Raw genomic sequence first — 18,571 nt, forward strand, 5'->3', positions numbered from 1 at the left:
CATACAATTTCTTTACGTTTTATGATAGTATTGTCTGCTTGCTAGTAAGCGTTATCATACAAACTATTTTTATGCAAAAACGAAACAAGATTTAAAAAAAATCTTTGTCCTTTAACCAAACAATCTAGTTTCCTGCCATATTTTAACCCGCTAACCCCCTATCTGTCAGGAAACGGTGACATGCAGTACTCCCGGAATCGCATAAATACCTCCGATTTCGACCTTTTGTACACAAGTTCTGAATCTCTGTCCCGTAACCATGTACCTCCCCTCACCCCCTTACTAACGTTCTGAGTGTTGCCAGACTCCAGGGAATCTCCAGTATCTCTAACGGTGATCACATTCATGATCATGTTTGCAGACGGTAGGACCAGTGTGGGTAGCGTATATATCTGCCTATACGAATCCAATGAAGATAATTTCCTGTCCGAATGTCTTGTGTGACCCTCCCGGGTAGTGTTTACTGGGGCAAGTCTCACCTTGAACCGAACATGATTAACTGTTTTACCTGCTTGTTGTGTTGACTTTCTTTCTTTGACAAGAATGCTTCTTTTTGAAGAACTCGTTACACCCGATTTGGGATATTGCGCTCGTGTATCCGAACTAAGGCACTCTGAATGTCTTATACTGCTATCACTGCTTGATTCTTTTACGTATGGGATTCTCCCACTGTAACCGTAACCGTCCTTGTTGGTGCGGTGAGCTTCTTCGTCAGGAGATGCTCTTAAATGTACCTCGGTCGCTTCGTCATCACCAATGTCACATTGTTTTGTTACCGTGTCATTTGTTGCCTGCTGCCCCTATTGCATGATCGTAAAAGGCGACTAAATTTAGGATCTTATCTTTTCTTCCTAAATAACCTTATCTTTCCTAAAGCCTCCCTTGGCACCGCCTCACTTTTGGCCTTGAGTTGAGCGTTCGCCCCTGTGAGGAAGGCTCTGGGTTCTGTCCCCTGGCCGAGACACACCAAAGTCTATAAAAGTGGTAGTTTCTGCTCCTGCTTAGCGCTCAGCATACAAGGGAGTGGGACGACTGGTTCGCCCGTTGTCAGTATAATGTGACCGGGTGGGGGTGTGTTGCTTGGTGTCTTCGGCGGCATGCTTCAGTGATATAGCACTATAAAAAGGGCAACAGTTCCACTATACAAGAAGACACAACATGAACATACCGCAGTCTCCCCAAACACGCACCTCGCACAACATACACGCAACACACCGCATACATGTGAGGCCGTCCTTTTCATGACCATAGCTGTTAATAGGACGTTAATTAATGTCACATTGTTTTGTTACCGTGTCATTTGTTGCCCGTTCTCGTTTCTTCATTCTGTCGCGAACATTCAGTGGCTTTTTATCACGATCTCGAGATTCGCTATTGTTGTCAGAACTTTTTTGATTACTTGACAATATCATTTTGGTCTTTTTGTCTTTGTTTTTGTGGTATACTTTTCTTGTTTTCCTGCGACGTTTTCTTTTGCCTGGTTCTGAAATTATATTTAAATCCGACAATTCCTGTGAATATGAGATAATGTTTTCATCTTTCTCATCTGTCTCTTCAAGGTCTATCTTTGACATTTGCGTTTCAATTTGCTCTGAAATACGTTGCCAAGTAAACACACTCATGGATGGTATTTTTCTGATTGCACGTAACGTCATTGTATCTAACGCTGTGCGTGGACTCGCCGTCGTTGTGTTACCAGTTGACTTTGGATGTTTTGAACGTCTGCCCCTTCTTTTGTCTCTCTTGGAGTTTCTATGGTCATGTCGTTGTGTTAAGTTGTTAACACAATCTTGTTCCTGGCTCCAACAATCATCCGTATCAGAGGATGCCATGACACACAATAAAATGGTATGATTTAGTTTTCCTCTGGGTAAGTCAAGAATTCTGGTAGAAGAAGTCTAAAATTCCAAAGTGTCTGTTTAAAAAGAATGAAAAAGTGGATGTCTCTCGTCTTAGCTCCATAAAGGACGACTGACGTCTGAAATGTGTTAGCGCGGTATAAAAGAATGTTAAAAGCCGTTGTTCGCTGTTTGAAAATGTACATATACATTGTATAATTGTTGGATGCTTTCCTACAAACAAAAACAACCTACCTGTAATTACTACAGACATTTTCAACGCGTGATTCACTAGAACAGTTAAAAAGATGTTATTTACGCTTTCTCGAACAATTAAGATAGGTAATACATGGAAGTGAGAAAATGACGACAATTGTTGCTGTCAGTGTTAGCCTAGGGTAACGAGGCGTGACGACAAAAACTACCAATTACTAGTAAAACATTAGTAACGGCAGAGGCATTGCCGCTTTTGTAAGTCTTTTGATACACGTCTAATTTCTTTACTTCTCGTGCCTTGTTATTAATTTGATATTAGCCTTCTATTGGTAATTGTAACAAGCATATAAATGGAGACACATAATCAAATATCTTTGTTAGTTTTATTAGATATTGCAAACGCATTATTTAGCGGTAATCTTGTTTTAGCAATTGTTCAACTGTTGAAATGCGCCTTCTATAGTATTTACTCTGTCATACCTTACGTATGTGGTGCGTCGATTCATCAATGCGTAATAACCTTAAATTGGCATTGTGCGAAATGTTTTGATTTCGTTGGAGATAATTGTATGTATATTTTGAACCAAACATTTACGGAGCAAATATCATTGTTGAAAATAATTGGATAAATATTAAAAAGACAAACTATTGTACATACACATTATTTTAATCAACAACATCATAATAAATTTGGAAACATGTTAATACAAATTAATTGCATTTATTTTGTTGCAATACAGAGATACCTTTCCTGGGCCACTGTTCTAAAGCTAAAATAACCTGGTTATGGCTTCGTTTACCAAGTACTCGGACAACGGAGACAACGAGCAAGCCAGAAAAGATTATTGTAATCAGATTGGTTCTACAGCACTGCACTGTTGGCCTTATATACACGTACTACAAATAAATGGTGGTGGTTTGGAATCAGACATTGAAATATACGTGTTTTTTTTTATTTATTTGCCTTTTTGCGTTTCCGCATATTCAGTAACACACCAAGAATCATAGCGAGTACGGCCATCCCGAGGATCACGGCATGACCACCCCGGACACAATTCATTCCATAGCAGTACACATCCCCGGGGGTGGAGATCGCAGCGTCGTAGATTGCAGCAAACGCCTCCTGGGCTGCTAGGCCGACAAGTGATGCTGTCAGAAGCGCAATGCCCCAGTTTCGACCAAGGTTGTTGATGCTGAACATTTCGCTCATGACAGCCGGCGATAGGGACCAAAGAATCCCTTGTCCCATCCCGTTAAACACAGTAGCCGTGATCAGAACAGGGTAGCTATCGGCAAGTCCTACAACCAAGCACTGGCAAATTACGAATGTGGTAATCCCCGCTGTGAGTATCCCAAGACGGGGTAGCCTATGTTGGAAGTGGTCTGAGACCACACCGATCACTGTGCTGATGACGGCGTTGACGATGGGAATGACAATGACAATATCTGCGTTATGACTGTCCAGATCTAATGCTGACGTAGTCTGTGTGAGGGCAATCGTATACACCAGGCCAGTAACAGACGCCAACGTGAATGACCAGGTCAGTAGATGATAGTCCAGAGTTGTAAGGATATTCAATATGGAGGTGTCCTTGGAACTTTTATCCTCACCAGAAACTGCAGCACTTTCTTTGGATTCTTTCACGTCTTCAATATCGCGGACACAATCGTTCGACTGAGAAACCGATATATCTACACTAGCGATAGAATTCTCGTTGTCACCTTCGAATCCTTTGTTGTTGACAAAAACATCATTGTCTAAGGGAATTTCTGTCTTCGGCTCTGAAACTATTTTTTCTGTGGACTCGATTCTTGGATATACACGTAAGAATGCAATGCACAGGATGTCAATGACAACAAAACACACCGCAAACACCAGCATCAGTGTGGAGAAACTGTCGGCACTCTTTGGGTCATCCTTTCCTATTACATGGAAGTACAACGCTGAAAATACTGAGGGACTACCTGCAAAGAAGGCGTTGAGAATTCCGACGATCTTCCCTCTGTGCTTTGGATGAAAGTTGATGGCGTTTGTGTTGAGGGCGACCATGTAGGTAAACACTGATCCTATACCTACATAAATAAACAAAGCGTTCGAGGGATTTTGAATAGCGATACTTTTGTCATTTATCAAAAATAGTACGCAGTTTGCAACTACTTATTATTTAATATTAGCGTCTGCTTTGTAACGCAAGGAAGTTTATAAAGATAATCAAATTTTGACGTCTACTTACCACAGAGGAAAAAATAGAGCGCCATCAGCCAGCTATGTGAGCTATAGAACGAGATAGATTTTGTGGTGCTCCATATTAGTAGATAGGCAGTCAGGGATAGTACCAGGCCGACCACGGAACACCACTGGGGCCCAAACCGGTCGTAAAACATCCCAGGCAAGAATCCAATTCCAAGACCAATGTTAAGGAAAGATGACTGTAACTGAACTGGGAAGCAAAATATGCAAGTAAAACAGTTAGTCGTATTTGCGACAAAAAATTGTTGGCTTTTTACAGCAAGTAAAACAGTCAATATATCTTTCAGCGAAGCAGACTTTTACTTCGAATTAGGAGGTTGATAGCGGAATGTCACCTTAAAAGCTTGACAACAGCAGTAATATGGTCAAGTACTATCTTATGGAAAAATGTTAACTTTAATGGAACCGAGCCTGTTGTAAATGATTTGTATTCTTATATTTGGAACATAGGCGTATCAAAATAAATATCAAAATAAACGAAACGACGTCTGCATCTGATATAAAATTATGATAAACCATAAGATATGATGACGTGTTTGTTAATATGCTGGATATATGACGAACGTCTGTACACCTTATTTTGATTAAATTAGCGACTTTACCTTCTTTGGCGGTGAAGTTGAATGTTGTCTTGAGAGCATCTTGATAAGCATTAAACACAAACAATGATCCGGACACGAATTTGGCAGAACATCCGATTGCAAGTCCGATCCATTTCATAACTGTAAAGTAACGCGCAGATTTCTGATTCTTCATTGTATGTTTCGGTGCATACGATAGTGCAGACTTTCCCATGTAATCGGTGACATTAGATTACCACTGACACCATATCTCCCAATATATATGTCACGGTCAGTTTTCTAATTTGGCAACGGAGGAATTAGCCAGCCAACCCCAGTCAAAAGATAACATCGACCTTGCTACAGATAATGACCTCAACAATATATGATGGTCTGTCTTTACTACATAGTTACAGAAATATCGGCCAGATTAATTACTGTCCCGTTTGGGATAGATAACGAGTGACTACGACATCTTTTATAGTTATCAAACCTACGCAGTCTGAGCTTTATTTTTTTCAGTACAAATATTTTATTCCCCCATCTGAAGAGTGATGTATAATATAAATTTGTGACATCGCAACAAACATGTATACCCATCTTTTTTTGACAAGAGCTGCCAGGGTTGGGATACCCTGGGGTCAACTCTCCGAACACTATTGTCCTCACACAGAAAGCTTCCACACAGCATACAAAAATATAAATATATTTTTTACCTAAATTTATTCAATATTTTGCAAGCATATACTGATTTTGGATTTATTGTTTTGGTTCGATATTTGTAGTAGAGAGAATAAAACTTTTACACAAACAAAATCTAGCAGAAAAAAGACAAATATATATATATATATAAATAGAAATAATACACTAACAATCAAGAAGGACTCAAATCGTGCATAATAAGTACTTCAGTATTGAAAAACTAATATGAACATTGCATATTTCAAGAACTATTCAAAAATATGTTTCCAATCTATCCATATCTGATCAAATTTCTCAATACATCCATTTTTAATTGACAGCTTTTTATTCAATATTATATTTTGTCTATAAAAACTCACTCAAACCTTTCATATTTATGTTTTGTTATTTCCTCGACACATAAAATATGTATAACTTCATAAAGAATAATAAAATTGAGTGGTATTGGAAAATGTTCAGTCGCATCATAAAGTACTATTTCTAATTTATATTCCACAATATTATCAGATTTTTTTTATATATTTTTCTTTTCATACCTTGCCATATTTGAAAGAATTTTTGACAATACCAAAACTCTGGTTTCAATATCACCTTTACAGATATTACCTGTATTATTTTAAGAAATGTTTATAGCTATTAAGTTAGTATTCAAAGGGAGTATACGGTGTTTTAGTTGATACTGAAACCAGTATCTTTGTATCTTTGGTAATTTGAAATGGTATTTTGTATTTCTTTTTCAGCGATTGTTGTATCCATTTCTGCTCTGATATAATCAAATATTTATTTTTGTCGATTAAACATCAATACATATCTTTACACCCCTTAATACTTTTAAATATTATATGGATATGGGCAGGCATGTCTAACTAAGGTTTAACTTCTTACACGGTTTTTTTAAACAACTACATATACTAGTTTGTAAATGCAAAAATAATAATAAATATAATAAAAACATTCTACGCAAAATCTTCTTTTTTTTTTTTTTTTTTTTTGAAAAAGAAAGAAATTAAATTCTTCCCTTTGTCTAATAAATCACTGACATTTCGAACATACTTATCAAACCATCTATTTTTTGAAAAGGATTTGTTGTCAGTGCAAAAAATAGGGTTGTACTATAAAGGAAGTGTCACCTGCACTGCTTCAGACACCCTAACTCACGCCTGGAAAACATGCTTCTAAAATGTACTATTAGTTTTATAAATTTTGATAAAATCAATTTCTATATCTGAAAGGAAATTGGGAAGTGTTGTGCTTCAAAAAATATAAATCCAGCATTTTCTGGGTTTTTTTTAATTAGCCTTAAAGTATTTCGTTTCATTTTATCAACTGGTGATTGCCAAATGAAATTAAAGAATAAAGTTTTAAACTGTTGAATGAAGTGTTCCCAGAAGTAGGAATGGATATAAACAAATTATTGAATAAAGGTATACTAATTGATTTTAAAACTACAATTCTTCCAATAAAATTCTCCTTGACCAATGACCTAGGATATTTTTTTATATTAGTATGTACTTTTGTGTAATTAAAACAATTTATTACATCTTAACTGAGAAATTAATACTCAGCAAATTGAATTCACCCCATTTAATTTTCCATCTATGATGGTATACGTCCGCGCTGATTTTTCTCTTCCCAATCCAGTTTTGTCACTATTGACTTTCAAACCAAAAATCTTACCAAAACAGTCTTATACATTTAGTGTTTCATTGAATGAGTTTTGCAATCCATCTAAATTTTTTTTTTTTTTTTATTAATTTGATTTAATATTAATGTGTCATCTGCTAACTGTGAGATTCTTTTTGATCAACTTAAATGCCCTTGATACTTCTATTATTTTTAATGAGAATAGCTAGCACCTCAGCGACAAGAAAAAACGATATGGGGAGACAGGATCCCCTTGTCTGCAACATCTTTGTATGTTACAAAATTCTCAGAAAACAATTTTGTGTAATTGCTAAGAAAATATGACTAAATAGTGTTTTCATCCATCGTTCGATACTTTCTCTAAAATTAAAATAATCTATTTACGTAAAAAAACACCATGAGACTGAATCAAATGCAATTTCAAAATCAATAAAAATTAAAATTCCAGGTACATCAGTTGATTTTGTGTAATTCATAATGTCGTATATGAGTCAACTCTAGTGTTCTCTCCAATATAGCGTCACCTGTCTGAGTTTCCGAAATCAATTAATCTACAACAGATTTAAGCCTGTTTGCTATACAAGCTGGTGCTAACTTATATTACAACGTTTAGCAAGGTAAAATGTCTTCATTTTTTCAAGAAATGTCGAGATTTATCTCTCTTTGGTATGCAGCTGAGCTTTGTTAGTAACGAGCAGAAATACATACAAAGTTATCATTTGGTTATTGTATCGATTATTGTTTATAACTATATAACATCAGTTACACACTATTCAAAAAGGAGTCAAATAACTGTACTTAGACGTAAGCTGTTTTATTGTTTCAAATCTCGTAATTGACACAGATAGCAGTACACATTGTTGTTAATTGACATGATAACATTTAACTTTTGTATTTAAAACGAATATTCGAATAGTAAACTGACCGAATATTCGAATTGTAAATTTGTTGAAACTAACGTACCTATATATAGTTTTGAAACTAACGTACCTATATATTCAAACATTATCTCTATAATACATAACATTTGAGCCACTTTATCAAACTTTACCCAATCTTCAGGGTTTTTTTCTGAATGGTAATCAATATCAATAATTACTTATAAAAATATAACGAGATAAAACGAAACATTCATGGTATATGACAACATCAAAACTGTGATATTTGCCTCCGTCACTATCCTTGGATATATGTAGATTGTTATGTACCGTGTAGTCGATTTCACGGGGGGATTGCTTTCATCATGAAAAATTGATCCGTGAAATATTATACAGTTGTTTCATGCCTTTTCAGTCAACAGTCAAAACTCTTTTCCTCGGTGTTTGGAACAACCCGATGAACTGTTTCCCGAGGCCGGAGCCGGGGAAACAGTTTATAGGGTTCGTTGACTGAAAAAGGCATGAAACAACTGTTTTGTTACCTGAACCGCAATCTTAAACTTATCACTGAGCTTCTGGTGTGATAGACTTTCGCCAAAAGAATACCGGTGTAAAAGTATATTGAGTGTCAGGCAACAATTAGAATTGATTGAGGTCCTTAGACACTTGAACGCCAAATCGCGAAATTTTGATTCGTAAAAATACGGTATTACAATATATAGATACTGAAATTTGTGCGAAATATGCGATTTCTTTGGGGTTAAGTCATCAGTGGCTACACTATAGGGCTATTCATAGAGCAAAAGTATAAAGTTATAACGTTATAAAAAGATACCTTAAAATGTCGAATAAATTATGTAATGTTTTACGACATGGATACTCAAACTGAGTTAGTTAAATGTTCAAACTGCTTGCAGAGAATTTAAATACAAATAAATCTAAAAATTATTCGGGCTTGTAGAATGTCTATTATAATTCTACATACACTGCATTGGAATTTTACTTAGTAAATAGTTTGCGTCTTCTATATAGTATTACACAAAGAATCATTGATATCACAGTTGCCCCGAGAGCAACAGCCTGTCCTCCACGGATACAACTCATTCCGTAACAGTACACCTCCCCAGGGACAGAGATCTGCGCATCATACAGCGCTCCGAATGCTTCCTGGGAGGCAAATCCAACCAAAGAGGACAACAGCATAGTAATGCCCCAGTTACGACCAAGGTTCTTGACGCTGAACATTTCACTCATAAGAGCCGGGGCGATGGACCACACGACCGCCTGCCCCATTCCATTAAAAACAGAGGCCGTCACAAGAACTGCGTATCTATCGGCTAACGCAACGGTCAGGCACTGGCAAATAAAGAACGCCGTAACTCCCGCGAGAATGATCACCAAACGGGGTAACCTTTTCCGGAAGTGATCAGAGATAATTCCAATAGTAAAACTCGTGATGGCGTTCGCGATTGGAATAACCAGAACAATGTCTGCATCGTGACTGGCAAGACCAAGCGCAGCAGTGGTTTGTGTAAGAGCGATGGTGTACACCCAGCTGGATACACCAGCAAGAGAAATTACCCATGTCACCAATTGATAGTCGACGTTCAGGAGGATCTTTAATAGAGATATAGTACCATCTTGACATGGAAGCTCGTGTGATTTGGAAATAGCAGTTACCGCATCCTCTCTATTTTGTATGTTCTGAGTGCTGTTTGTGGAGCTGTTTTCATCTATAAAGCCTTTGTTGACTGAACTAAATTCCCGTGCTTTCTGTTGAATGTCGTTTGAATATATAAAGTTGCTTGACGGTTCAATTTGTAGATTAACTCGTAGGAAAACCATGCACAGAAAGTCAACAATCACAAAACACACAGCAAACACCAGCATCAGCGAGGAGAAACTGTCGGCACTCTTTGGATCGTCCTTTCCTATTACATGGTAATATAACGAAGAAAATATTGACGGACTACCGGCAAAGAAAGAACTAAGGAGTCCCACGATTTTCCCTCTGTGTTTTGCAGGGAAGTTAATGACGTTTGTGTTGAGGGCGACCACGTAAGTGAATGTAAATCCAAGGCCTGTAATAAAAAAAACCACCTCAAAAGAGTATTCTTTATAACATAATCGCCATTCTTCGAAACCAAAATATGCCGAAGATGAAATAGAAAATCTTATATATGGGGCATTAAAATAATGTTTTACTAGTTTGGGAACGTGCAAAGCTTTGTCTCGAGACGTAATCAAATTTTGGAATACATTAAAACCTTTCTATAAAGACCAGCTATGGCCTATAGTTTATACACAAGTCAACTTTGCTATACATTGACTATCTGGGATCTTAAATATAGTCTTATAAAGCAAGTTGTCTTAATACAAAGGTGGTTGGTAGGACAGAATTCATCGTACATATTTTATACGGCATAATTGTATTACAACAATGGCATAAATGTACGACGACGATTACATAGCTAGAGTTGTGATTCCGCTCCAATACGATATGCTTTTTGATCTATACTGACAAATATTTAAAGATGCTATAACGCTAACGAATGATATTTTTCTCTATAAAAATTAAGGAGTATTTAGTATTAGTATGTTTCCTCAGCTACAAAAGTTACTCACTTTACAACATTACCACCATTGAATTGTTTTAGGTTTTTATTTCATAAAAAATATTTAAAATAATTAATTACGTCCTAAAAATATCCATGACACAATGCTCTAAATGGAATGAAGCACTGATTCCACATGCGACAAAAAGCAAAAGAATTTATCTTATATGTATTTTTGTGTTAATTAGACACATATATAAACGGTTTTAATCAGTTTTGTTCAAATGATGAGTATTGTTTATCTAATTAAAAATATACCTACTAACAGAAGCTGTCTCAACCTAATAATGGTGGGGTGTAAGTCTACGTACCAGAGAGGAAGAAATAAAACGCCATCAGCCAGCTATGTGAGCTATAATACAAGATAGACTTTGTGGTACTCCAGATTAATAAATAGGCAGCCAGGGACAGCACTAGGCCGATCATGGAACACCACTGGGGCCCGAACCGGTCGTAAAACATCCCCGGTAGGAACCCAAGTCCACTTCCAACAGTCAGGAAGGATGATTGCAATTGAACTGAAACATAAGAGATTTCAATTCATAAATGAACCTCGATACAAACCAAAGCATTATAAAATGAGCCTCTACTACAGCATACCACATTCTCCCAAAACATATATGCACTAGACTAGAGCATATGCAACACATCGGATACAGTGGTGGTCCACCTAAAATGACATTAGCCGTTAGCAGGAAGTCATTAAGCATAAACAGTCAAAGGTTCAAAGAACCAACATTTAATAGCATATTTCTCATGTTTAAGGTTTTAGACCTTGTTTTAACTAGTGATATATCACCTCTTAGGTCAACCTGAATATAACTTACGTCATAAAAAGTGTCAATGCATCGGACCTAGTCTTATGTATAACTGTTGAGTAATAAATTGTTGTAAATTTTGGCAAAATATGTCCCGTATATATAAGTGTCACACAATAACCGTGTCACTATGTTTACAAGTGTACATCATACATACAAGGTGTTTAAGAAAACGTGACCTGACTTTAATCCTTGACAAAACCCAAACCAATAAAGGCTTTGATCTAAAATGTAGACCATTTAAACATGGACATCCACACATTTGATTGGTATGTATCTAAAGGTGCAGTTTTAACACATGTAGTTCATATGCTACATATATAAAAAAAATCAGTAATTTTAATTTTTTTCGGAAAAGACGTCATCATTATGAGTAAGGTTAGGATATTATTTTCACTAATTTGCCGTTGTCTCCTTTATTCTATATTCATATATTTATTTAAAAGATTCAAACTGTAATATTGATATACAAAAACAATTGATTGGTTCTGTTTTGGGTACGTTTTACTGCTCCAAATTCATCTCGGATTTAGTTTCATAATTGAAATAATGATTTCTACCACAATAATGTAAATCTTTATAACCGAATGTATATTTAAAATTTGGAAAAACAGTCGCCTTTTCAGTAAATTTGTAAAATATTGTGTTCAAACAAATGGCGATTTCTTTCGATAGTGTTTTCATTCGTGCAATTATGATGTTTCATGAAGAAGTTACACAGTTTAAAGGATATGTTTTCTGAAACACGATTTGCAAGGAGCGCTTGTTCATGTTCACACATCGAGTACTTTTTTACCCTGTCTTGCAAATAGCGGCTGTAGATTATCATTATGTAAATGTGACATATACGAAGGCTTTTCAATCATCACAAATACTCCTACATTTAGGAACATAGTTCGCTAAACCTGCCTATATTATTATTATTTTTTCATTTGCCTAATATATATATATATATATATAATATATACAAACTTGATAGCCATTCATCCCAGCATGTAAGAGACCAAATATCAGTACCCTGGGCCTTCTGGTTCTTGAGAAGAAGTCGTTTAAAGATTTTAGCCTATTTTACCCCTGCGACCTTGAATGGAGGTCAAGGTCATTCACTCAAACAAACTTGCTAGCCCTATATCTCAGCATGTCACAGGCCCAATATCAGGTCTCAGGCCTCTTAATTATTCACAAAAAGTCGTTTAAACATTTTAGTCCATTTGACCTATGTGATCTTAAATGAAGGTCAAGGTCATTCATTTGAACAAACTTGGTAGCCTTCATCCAAGCGTGTGACAGGTGATGTGACAGGTCTACTATCAGTACCCTGGGCCTTCTGGTTCTTTAGAATAAGTCGTTTTAAGATTTTAGCCTTTTAGAACCCTGTGACTTTGAATGAAGATCAAGGTCACTTATTTGAACAAACTTGGAAGCCCTTTATCCCAACATCCTACAAGCCAAATATGAGTACCCTGGGCCTTCCGGTTATTGAGAAGAATTTGTTTGAATGGAAAGTTTACGGACGGTGGACGGCGCACGACGACGGACGGTGCATGATGACAATAGCTCATCCTGACCGTTCGAGTCAGATAACCTAAAAATCAATATACACGTTTGCTCGTTCTTTCTTTCAGCATGGAATTTTTACTACGTATCGAACATATTCCCAAAACTCTTAAAATAGTGATTATTAATTGGTACTTTTATTTATCTTTTTCGTGTTTCAGGTGAAGTTGTTTCAAGTTAGGTTTTACGCTCTGCATCACTGAAATGTGTTTGTAGAATAGGCTATCTATTGAGTAAACTACATAATTATCTTGTATATCGTTCATATCCCGTTTCCATGTTAGACAGTTGTGTTGTACTGATACCATATATATCTGGAACGTTCTAACAAGACCCCGGCTATTAATATACCGTGAAACAAATGAAACAAGAGGCCCAGAGGGCCTGTATCGCTCACCTGGTTTTTTTAGCAATTATCAAAAAGCCTCTTACAATTAGAAAAATAAGCATAATTAACCACTTAATTTGTTCAATTTTGAATTCCAACCATATAATGATGCTATAGATACCATACAAATATCCTATCTAATACATAGTTTCAGAGACGAAGTAATTTATATGAAAATAGTAGCCTAATTGAGCTTTTAGACCCATGCCTTAGGCCCCGGGGTCAATCCTATCATTCGTACAATTTCGAATCCCTACCCTATAGGATACTACCATTGCATTATGGGTGCTATCCCATGCTTAGTTGCAAAGAAGAAGTCGTTTATATGGAAATAGTCAAATTGACCCCATCCCTCAGGCCCCTGGGGTCAGCCACATCATTTTACAATTTTCAGTTAGTAGCCCATTAGGATGCTACCAGTCAAATTTTGTTGAAATCCGACCAGCGGTTATGGAGAAAAATCGATTGTTGACGGACGACGAACAACAGACGCCGTCCCATAAGCTCACCTCGGTCGTTTGGACCAGGTGAGCTACGTTCAAAAATGAATGTGATTTATTTACGTACCTTCTTTGGCGGTGAAGTTGAATGTATACTTTATTGCATCTTCGTAGGCATTGAACACAAATAAGGATCCCGACATAAACTTGGCTAAACATCCAACTGCTAATCCAGCCCACTTCAGCCTAGTATGGTACCTTGATAAAAACGATTGATCCGCCATTTTATGTTATACTGTGATGGCTACGTCAATGATTTTAGACAGGTGAGCGAAGTATACAAAAAGGTCACCATAACCTGATAACGAATGAGAAATTGGGACATTTAAGGATACTGTTTATATAATCAGTGATGCAACTTATGTGACGTTTCGATGAATAGTACCGTGTCATCTTCACCAGGCGAGTCAGCATAAGTACACAAAGGTTAAACAAAAGTAAGTTGTCGATAACTTATGTGGATTTCGGCGGTGCTGGAGGAAGAGCAGTTTCCTTGTTTTGTTTGATTACACAACATACAAGCAACACACTGCATACATGGGAGGCCGTCCTTACATGACCATAGCTGTTAATAGGACGTTAATCAAACAAACAAACAAACAAACAAAGTTAACATTTTACTAACAGCCTGGGTCATGTAAGGACGGCCTCCTTATATGCGGTGCGTTGCGTGTATGAAGTGAGTGTTTTGGGAGACTTGTAAATTAATGTTGTGTATTCTTGCCAAAAGGGCAAGAGTTCCACTATACAAGACGACACAACACGAACATACCGCAGTCTCTCAGTACACTCACCTCGCACAACATACACGCAACACACCGCATACATGGGAGGCCGTCCTTACATGACCATAGCTGTTAAAAGGACGTTAATAAATCAAACAAACAAACAAAAAGTATTCTTGCCTAGTTGCCCCCCTCGTTTCGATGTAGTACTGCGATGTATAATTCTAATTAATATTAGACTTGTAATTCCGCTCCACTATGATTTGTTTGTTTGTTTGATTAATTAACGTCCTATTAACAGCTATGGTCATGTAAGGACGGCCTCCCATGTATGCGGTGTGTTGCTTGTATGTTGTGCGAGGTGCGTGTTTTGGGAGACTGCGGTATATTCATGTAGTGTATTCATGTAGTGTCTTCTTGTATAGTGGAACTGTTGCCCTTTTTATAGTGCTATATCACTGAAGCATGCCGCCGAAGACACCAAGCAACACACCCCACCCGGTCACATTATACTGACAACGGGCCAACCAGTCGTTCCACTCCCTGTATGCTGAGCGCTAAGCAGAACCCAGAGCCTTCCTCACAGGGGCGAACGCTCAACACAAGGCCAAAAGTGAGGCGGTGCCAAGGGAGGCATTAGGAAAGATAAAGTCAGTTAGGAAGAAGAGAAAAGATAAGATCCTAAATTTAGTCGCCTTTTACGATCATGCAATAGGGGCAGCAGGTACAATTCTAATGCCCTACTATGATGCGCTTCAATACAAGACCTAACAACTCCACGTTCGGGGTCAGCTTAGCATGACCTCTATCAGGCTAGCCATCAGCGTGATCGGCGATTTTTGTTTGTTTGATAAATTAACGTCCTATTAACAGCTATGGTCATGTAAGGACGGCCTCCCATGTATGCAAGTGTGTTGCGTGTATGTTGTGCGATGTGCGTGTTTTGGCCCTGCATGTCCCTATTGCATTAACGTAAAAGGCGACTAAATTTAGGATATTATCTTTTCTCTTTTTCCTTAATGACTTTATGTTTCCTAATGCCTCCCTTGCCAACGCCTCACTTATGGCCTTGAGTTGAGCGTTCGCCCTTGTGAAGAAGGCTTTGGGTTCTGTCCTCTTGCCGAGACACACAAAAGTTCCACTATACAAGAAGACACAACATGAATATACCGCAGTCTCCAAAAACATGCACCTCGCACAACTTACATACACCGCATACATGGGAGGCATGGCCATAACTGTTAATAGGACGTTAATTAATTAATTAAACAAACAAATTTTGGGAGACTACGGTGTATTCATGTATGTATCTTCTTCTAAAGTGGAGCTGTTGCCCTTTTATAGTGCTATATCACTAAAGCATGCCGCCGAAGACACCAAACAACACACCCCGAACGTTAACATTACACTGACAACGGGCGATTTGTTTGTTTGTTGGATTAATTAACGTCCTATTAACAGCCATGGTCATGTAAGGACGGCCTCCCATGTATGCGGTGTGTTGCGTGTATGTTGTGCGAGGTGCGTGTTTTGGGAGACTGCAGTATATTAATGTTGTGTCTTCTTGTATAGTGGAACTGTTGCCCTTTTTATAGTGCTATATCACTGAAGCATGCCGCCGAAGACACCAAGCAACACACTCCACCCAGTCACATTATACTGACAACGGGCGAACCAGTCGTCCCACTCCCTGTATGCTGAGCGCTAAGCAGGAGCAGAAACTACCACTTTTATAGACTTTGGTGTGTCTCGGCCAGAAGACAGAACCCAGAGCCTTCCTCACAGGGGCGAACGCTCAACTCAAGGCCAAAAGTGAGGCGGTGCCAAGGGAGGCATTAGGAAAGATACAATCCGTTAGAAAGAAGAGAAAAGATAAGATCCTAAATTTAGTCGCCTTTTACGATCATGCAATAGGGCGAACCAGTCGTCCCACTCCGTGTATGCTGAGCGCTTAGCAATATACTGTAATCAAATCACAACAAAATAAAAGTTAACAATTCATAATTTATGGTTATATTTATCAATAGAGTTATTTTACACTCAAGTTCACAATCTCCAGTTGTTGTCTTCAATTTGTACAATTTTACAACAACGGATAGTCTTCTAAACTTCAAAGTATCAAATATTAAACAATAACACTTGGTATAGACTAATAACTTAGTAACAAATAACTTCAAGGTTTGAAGAAATTAATCAGGAAATCAATTTCACTATTACAAGATTAACTATATCTTGTAATAGACAAACAAGACAATGCTAGACTCTTGTATTATCCTAAACAAATATTATAGAATTAAAGAATAATTTATATAAATTGATCGAATAATAATCAATTTCACTATTACAAAATTAACTATATCTTGTAATAGAAATAAAAGAGTACACTAGACACTCGTATTATCGTAAGTACAAATTATAGAATTTTAGAATAATTTATAGAAATTAATCAAGAAATAATCAAGTTCACTATTACAAGATTAACTACAGTGGAACTCTGTTAATACGAACTCGAAGGGGCCGAGATAAAACTTCGAGTTATCCGAGTGTTCGAATTAAGCGAGTTCTCATGTCTACTGACGATATCTTTACTTGGAATATCTAGACTAGTTCCATGTCGTAAAATGATGTGAACAAGAGAGATGTCAAAATCGTCGATGGTAGTTGCAAAATTATTAAAATAAAACCGAGATATATATTTTGAAATGCTGTTCTACAGCACATTTATGAAAAAGAAAATCGGCATTTTCGGCGAACTCGTTGTCCAAAAAATCTCATTTCGAGTTATAAGAACATTTTATGTATGTTTTTTGTCATTCGGACCCAAAATTTACTTCGTATTATCCGAGTTCTTAAAGTTTTCCTAATTCGAATTATCCGAGTTCTTTAAACAAAGATAAAGAGGGAATTCGGCCGGGATCGGCAAAGTACTTAGTATTAAGCCGGGTTGTCGAATTATCCGAGTTCGTATCAACCAAGTTCCACTTGTATCTACTTGTATCTTGTAATAGAAACACAAGAGTACACTAGACTCTTGTATTATCTTAAGTGCAAATTATTTACGGAAATTGATAAAATTACCAATTTTTCACTTACAAGATTAAAATCCAAATGTCTTGTGAAAATTTCCAATGGTTTATACTCCTATATAATTTACTAAGTTACTCCATTGTATTTATAATGTAAGGGAGATAACTCCTTAGAACAGATGTACCTTTTAGATAAATGACCAAAACAGCATATGAATATATACCCGATGCCGGGATGTAAGAGTTAAAATTCACTGTGATCGCTCCGCCTTATTTACCTCGATGGCGTCCACTTTTCATATATGGAAAAAGTGGGGGCCGTTCAGACTGTTTACGCACATAGCAAACGTGCTTCGCCGACGTCACAACATAGTGCAAAAATTGACAGTACACGAAAACTTAAGAGTTTAGCGTACAGCTATTATTTAACAATGTAAAAATGTTCACTAAACATTGTTAAATACATAACAAGCATTCAATTACATTTTAAGACCGTATTTAAAAAGTTTACAAAAACCGGCCGAAACGTCATTGTCAACAGTTTTTCAGGGGGAACAGTACGACTGACAGGAGCGAAAAATGAAAAATAGCAGTTATACGCTACAAGTACGTATGAAATAATATAATTTTAGGCAAAGCCTATCTGAGAGCGCAGCAGTTAATCCATTCTTTCGTTTGACATGTAAATAAAGGATTTCCAACGGCGAAAGAGTAGTCTCCCCTGACCCATCAGTCTTATCGATGTTGACATGTGTTTTGTTTTTATAGCTTATTGGGTGCGCTGAATAACTGTACTGCTAGAAACCATTTATAGAATTATTAATTATTGGAATAATAGTTTTGTTGAATTACT

The 18,571-nt window shown here is 37.0% G+C and overlaps 2 protein-coding genes across 2 annotated transcripts; both read right to left on the reverse strand.

Annotated features, from left to right (window-relative positions):
• Positions 1-2,712: 2,712 nt before the first annotated feature.
• On the reverse strand, positions 2,713-5,106 carry LOC138336411 (uncharacterized). Its single transcript, XM_069285895.1, has 3 exons — positions 4,908-5,106; positions 4,289-4,495; positions 2,713-4,127 (listed from the first exon to the last, which is right to left on the reverse strand). Exons 1-3 carry the CDS (start codon positions 5,098-5,100, stop codon positions 3,007-3,009), a joined length of 1,521 nt encoding a protein of 506 aa, XP_069141996.1. The 5' UTR covers positions 5,101-5,106; the 3' UTR covers positions 2,713-3,006.
• Positions 5,107-8,007: 2,901 nt separating this feature from the next.
• Positions 8,008-14,551, reverse strand: LOC138336263 (uncharacterized MFS-type transporter YhjX-like). Its single transcript, XM_069285677.1, has 3 exons — positions 14,035-14,551; positions 11,016-11,222; positions 8,008-10,170 (listed from the first exon to the last, which is right to left on the reverse strand). The coding sequence occupies exons 1-3, from the start codon at positions 14,189-14,191 to the stop codon at positions 9,089-9,091; spliced, it is 1,446 nt and encodes a 481-aa protein (XP_069141778.1). The 5' UTR covers positions 14,192-14,551; the 3' UTR covers positions 8,008-9,088.
• Between the last annotated feature and the right edge of the window lie 4,020 nt (positions 14,552-18,571).

Source organism: Argopecten irradians, chromosome 12, assembly GCF_041381155.1.
Source record: "Argopecten irradians isolate NY chromosome 12, Ai_NY, whole genome shotgun sequence".
Classification (NCBI taxonomy): domain Eukaryota; kingdom Metazoa; phylum Mollusca; class Bivalvia; order Pectinida; family Pectinidae; genus Argopecten; species Argopecten irradians.

Bases quoted from the DNA above. Each gene is read 5' to 3' on its own strand.
- LOC138336263 (XM_069285677.1), bottom strand. From the start codon at position 14,191: ATGGCGGATCAATCGTTTTTATCAAGGTACCATACTAGGCTGAAGTGG. The intron at 11,223-14,034 runs GTACGTAAATAA...CTTATGTTTCAG, and splicing joins CAACTTCACCGCCAAAGAAG to TTCAATTGCAATCATCCTTC. The intron at 10,171-11,015 runs GTACGTAGACTT...TTTTTATTACAG, and splicing joins GTTTTATTTCTTCCTCTCTG to GCCTTGGATTTACATTCACT.
- LOC138336411 (XM_069285895.1), bottom strand. From the start codon at position 5,100: ATGGGAAAGTCTGCACTATCGTATGCACCGAAACATACAATGAAGAAT. The intron at 4,496-4,907 runs GTAAAGTCGCTA...TTTGCTTCCCAG, and splicing joins CAACTTCACCGCCAAAGAAG to TTCAGTTACAGTCATCTTTC. The intron at 4,128-4,288 runs GTAAGTAGACGT...TTATTTATGTAG, and splicing joins GCTCTATTTTTTCCTCTGTG to GTATAGGATCAGTGTTTACC.